Genomic DNA, 5,567 nt, shown 5'->3' with positions numbered 1-5,567 from the left:
GTTGCTCTCTTCCTCTAATCATTTTTCGTCTGAATACCATCCAAATATTGCTGAGTTACTTTCCAAATGTCCTCTTTCTGGCTCTGGAAATAGCTGTGCATTTTTGTAGAAATCCAGTTTTTGAGGTGCAGATATATTTTTAACATATATGTACCTAAGTACTAGTACCTTCATGTGTTTCTCTGAAAAAAAATTGGATACAATACAAGCACAGAAATGTCAGGTTCTACATCATCTATTATGCAAGTTAATGAAGTGCATGGGTGTGAAGGGCTTTCCCTTTAAATCACAGCTGAAAACGATTCCTCTAGTGATCTCACTTCTGGCTTAAGGCTTTCTTCTGCAGTTTAATTTCCCTCAGGTTTGTGTGATCCCATTTGTGTGTTGAGACCTTTAGTTTTGAGTAACTTGCTGCTTTCAGAGGCAGAATAGACCTTTTTTTGACCCAGGATGGTAATTGTGAATATCATTGCTGGTTGGTTTTTTTTTTTTTGGTGTGTGTGCACACATAGAATCTGGCAGGTTTTAATTGTATGCTTTTTAGAGATTGATTAATCAAGTTCAGGAACTTCAAAAATACATTCTGCCAATTATTTTTTAAAAAAATGTACTTGTGTGCTCTCTACCTTTGAATTTTAAGTATGCATGTTCTTCACCTGAAAGTTCCTCTGTTTTCTCAGTGAAATTCTACTGACTCTTCTGGCTCTGTAATAAATCCTTGGTCATCTAGGACATTAGGGTCCAATTTGATTTTACATTGGACAGCAGAACTCTGTTTCTATTTTGGACATTCACCTCTTATCACCATGATTGAAATAAGGGGGTTCTTCTCTTGGTAGAGATAGGAGACAAACAATTAAACATCTGAGAATTCTCTCTAACTATATCTTTTACAGTCCAATAAATCTCCATTAAATGAAGACTGTAAAGAGTGTAAAATAAATGCTTTCTGTGGTCTCACAAGCAAGAATACTTTATTTGATTACTGATAAAAGTTATAGAGAAGATACTCGTTTTATGGGTACTTTTATTCCCTTCTTTGGTGAATTTATGTCCCACTTCCACCTTCTGTCTATATAATAAATGAGACTGCGTTAAATTTTTACCACTGGCTTTGGAGAAGAGCGTTGCTCTTGGTGCCTCTCTTACTTCTGCACAGGCAGATCTTCCCAAGCCTGTTTCAACTGGATGTCAGTGTTACTCAGGTCTGCAGTTATCAGGAATTTATGATTTGGAGTTATGCTGATCTCTTGTTTCACAAGCGAATACAGTTTTCTATTTTCTCCATTTTTTCTCACATCATTCACTAAGAATTATTTCTTGTGATAATTTGCAAAGCACTGCAGATCTGTTTGTTCAGGTCAAGCACTTGTCAACATATTTTTAAATGAAAGAAATATGTTTCTGTTTACAGGAGATTGTAACTCATACTTAATTACAGAGTTCAGAAAAGTATGTTATGTTGTGAGGGATGTGTTAAATTAGACTTTGTAAATGTGAATAAGCATTCAAGTGCTAGTTTGATAAATAGACCATAAAGAACGGAAAAATAATCCATAAAGGAGAAAAGATTTCTTCACAACAGTGATTGAGTCACTATTATATTCACTTTAAAGAGAGTGTTTTCTGTCTATAAAAAGTGCTGCTTGCAGTAGTCACTGAAGCAGGTGGCACAGAGTTAGTGACATGAAGACATTTTCTCACTGCTGCCCCCTTTTTTTGTGTAGTCGACAGGAGAAGCACCCACAACCCCAAAGCATACAAAGGACAACAGAGAGGGCTTCTTCCCAGTAGCACCAGCCACACTGCATCCTACCCCAGTGAATCCAGACACTGTGACTCCTGAAAATCTCCTGAGACTGAATGATCTGCATTCCAAATCCAAACCAGCCTCTTCTTCTTCATCCTCCTCCTCCTCAGCATCTTCAGTACTGCCCTCGCAGGAGTCACACAGGGACACCGAGCAGCTCCGGAGTCAGAGCGCAGAGGCTGCCCCCAGCATCAGTGATGTTGTTCGCGGTAAGTCTCAGCCAGGGAGAACGTTTTGGCCCCCTCTAATCGGTTGCCACATGGTGCGTTAGTGCCTGAGTTCTGATTCTGTCCCGTTTCCTGATCACTCCACCACATTCAAAAGACTACACAGATTTTTGTCTTGGTCCTGAAATGGGTGCATCTGCATAGTCGATACATACATTAATTTGTAGGATAGATTAGAAGTGACCACTCTATGTAACTTGTGTGTGAAATCATGAAATAGCAGTCTGAAAATAGTCATCTCCTTTAGAGAACTGAAGTCTCTAGCAGTGTTAAAATTGTTTTGTTTTCTTCAATGAGTTGAGGATCCAGTTCTTTTAACTTTTTACAAGATTTAAGGTATTTTAAACTGATTACAATTAAAATAAACTGGTGGGCAGCCTACATCTGTCTTAGAAGTGCTTGATTACCATAATTAGCTGCACTGCTCTCACTGCCCAGCATATGTGTGTGTGGAGATACATAACACTGATGAGCAAGATTCTGCATGGTCTATGAAGTTAGCTTATCATCACTATTACTTTTCACATTTCAGAAAAGAAGCCTCTGAAAGGACCAGAATGTTGGAATGTATTATTTATAGCCCTGGTATGGTTATGTGCCAGGTTAGAGCACAAGAAAGGATTGAAGAAACCGAACAAATGTTATTTATTCTATAGCATGATTGTGTGATTTGTTTATGACTGTATTATGTAATTGGTTCTATATGGTTTTCTAGATGAGGAAAGAATAAATGAGAATGCTGTCATTTGCTTTACTGCTACCATGGCAGGCTGGCTTGTTAGCAGCCAAAAAATCTCTATGCCAGGCAATACTGATCCACTTTGGGGAATGAAGTAAGATTAGACCCAATTTCAGACTTGCCTTGGGTGCCCGAAGAGGTGCTTGGGAATATTTGTGGGACACTGTGCATGTTAAGGTGGCAGAGCACCTGCCATAGCCTGCACTTTCTTGCAACTTTAGCAGAAACACTGTCTGAAAAAGCATCTGCTGCTGCCTGTGCTCACTCCATCTGTTCACAAACCTGGGCCCGGCACTACTCAAAAAATGCCTTAGACAAAGTCATGGGAGCCCAGATAAAGTTATGAATGAACCATATACAGAACAGGTATTGTGGAAAATGATGCATGAAGATACAGTGGATATAGTGTCCAGATTTGTGAGACAGAATGTTTTCTTAGTTTGGAATTGTGACTTTGTGAAGTTTTTGTCTTTATACTTCTGTGTGTCATTTCTTTCCTTACGTAATCAGCCTTGGTACTGGAATGCACATAGTCTGAATTCATCAGCAGTGAAGAGCAAATTAGGGAGAAATAGGTTTTCCCAATTTGCTAATCTCTGAGTACAGGACAAAACTGAAATTTAACATCCAGTATCAGCAGTTGTATTATGGCTGTCTAATTTTCCTTTTTCACAGTTCCAGGGAGAGATTGTCTTGGGAAGGGAAAAGAGAAGAGGGGAGTGATAAGGAAGGAATGGCTTAGGCTGTGTGTAAATTACATTTGTTACTGTCCTTGGGAAGCAAAAGAATGGAGTTGCCTGGTGTCATAAGATGTCTTGGCAGGCTTGTTCAACGGGGACTAATTCAGGTTTGTGGGTAGACAACAGGAAAGGAAAAAATGAATCCTCTGTGAAGTTGTTATGTACTTACTAAGGAAACTGGTGTAGGAATGACAATGCTGATAAGAACACATGCATTCTTCTGGTTTTCAAACAGAACTCAGGAGCATTTCTGATGTGCTTTCCTCTGCAATTCCCCAGGCCACGTTGCAGTGATTGGAACATTTATTTTAATCTTTTGACTTTCTCAGCTTTGTTAAGGTTGTAGAGTTAGATATTGTTCGTTCTTCTTTCATGTTTTCTATACATCATTTTGATTGAGGGAGATGGAAGGGTTAGCTGCTAGAATTACACCTGTGAAACTGTCTGAAGATCAAGAGGCTCTCTCTCCAAAGCTCTCAGCCCAGCGCTGAATGCATGTGTTTGTATCTGGCTTTCTGGCTTTCTTACCTTGCAGGTCATTTTTCTAGCTGAGGGAGACACCAATTACTGCTGTGTCCTTTCTTCTTCTTTTCTTTTTAATTCTCCTACCTTTGCATCCACCTCCTCTAAAAAGAATTATTTACAATTCTGTTACAATCCTTTTTCATCTGCCTTCCATTAGTTCTGTTTGGGTAAAAACTCCTCCCATTTTTAGAGTAAACTGTTTTCAACTTTTTTGTCTCATCACCTCTACGTGTACCATGTTTGTTCACGTGGAAGTATTACACATCAGAGATTATTAGCTGCTCTCATTTTCTCTGATTTCACCCAGGGAAAGGATTTGTTTTTCCAAGCAATGTTGATGCTATGCCACTCATTTCTTATGTAAATATTTTCCTGAGATTTTGTCTAGTGCATGACTAACTGGTACAAAATATGGCGTGATGGAGTCCAGCAGCAGAGTGGTGATGGTGGCAGTTTCAGCATGACACCTTCCTACATTTGGGTATAAATGTACTTGGGACTTTTAGCCCTCGTAGCTCAGCCTAACATTTCTCTGGGGAAGCTAAAATAGGACAATTAAGGTAAACTCCCTCCAGCCTGTCACACTGTTCCAGTATTACACTGTTCTAAATTGCTGAAAAGTCTTGACATTTTCTTCTTTGCTGTCTTATTGCAATAATGATTTTTATGAGGAATGAACAGGAAAACATTCACATTTGAGTTCTGATACTAAGAGAAGGTTTTTGTACCTGGAATTATTTAAGTTCTGTGTTTTGCTTAAAGCCAGGTATTTACCAAGTTGGAATATAAAATCTGAGTAGAAGACTCCCCACTATTAATTTTTTGTCCATTTAAGGCCTAAGCACTTCAATATGCAAGTAAGGTCATGATAAAGCTGCCCAAACTTAGAAGTTCAAAGCTAGGGAAGACAATTCTTTGTGTTGTGCAGGGAAGTGGCACTCCATAAACCATGTGAATATCCTGCTGTAATTTCAGATGTTTGTGAAATGGGCACAACAGGGCAAGTAGAGGTATAAATATAGTTTAACCTGTAGAACTTTGAGAGTTTCAGAAGCACAAGAAATAAATACAGGTGTGGACAGTTGCATGGAAAGGTGAGCAGACTATTGCATAGAGAGCAATGAAGTTAAATTGTTTTAAGTGTGTGTAGGCAGCTGCAGACTCCTTGAAAGGCAAATGTTCCAATTAAAGAGGGTTTTGAAGTGGGAAGTCCTAAGAATTCAGTAATGTTCAGTAGTGTTGGAATGTGACATTTCACCCTGTAGGATAACTGAGTGCTGGAGTCATAGGATGTCGCAGGGACCGCCACTGACCACTGCCCAGGCTAGCTCCTGCGGTGTGCGACAGGAGTGGGGAGCAGCTGGAGGTTCTCGGCTTTAAAGCTGCTCCTCAGGAGTTCAGCTCTGCCCAGGGGAGCTGAAGCTCCAGGCACGGTGGATGTCAGCAGTCCGGACGAGGGAGAGGATAAAAAGTAGCAAGGAGGCTTGCCACACGGGATAATCCAAGTTTATTGGCGGCGACACCCC

General features: G+C 39.8%; 1 protein-coding gene across 6 annotated transcripts in view; it reads left to right on the top strand.

Moving 5' to 3' along the window:
• Positions 1-5,567, top strand: part of CABIN1 (calcineurin binding protein 1) — a 106,814-nt gene that overhangs the window by 88,705 nt on the left and 12,542 nt on the right. For all 6 annotated transcript variants that reach the window (XM_017732269.1, XM_017732266.1, XM_017732268.1 and 3 more), the window contains exon 35: positions 1,728-2,019. In XM_017732269.1, coding sequence (XP_017587758.1) covers positions 1,728-2,019 — 292 coding nt within the window. The remainder of the gene's footprint in view (positions 1-1,727; positions 2,020-5,567) is intronic.

This window comes from Corvus brachyrhynchos, unplaced genomic scaffold, assembly GCF_000691975.1.
Source record: "Corvus brachyrhynchos isolate BGI_N302 unplaced genomic scaffold, ASM69197v1 scaffold864, whole genome shotgun sequence".
Taxonomy (NCBI): domain Eukaryota; kingdom Metazoa; phylum Chordata; class Aves; order Passeriformes; family Corvidae; genus Corvus; species Corvus brachyrhynchos.
Note: the sequence above shows the minus strand (reverse complement) of the source record. Positions and strands in the feature narration are given on the sequence as shown.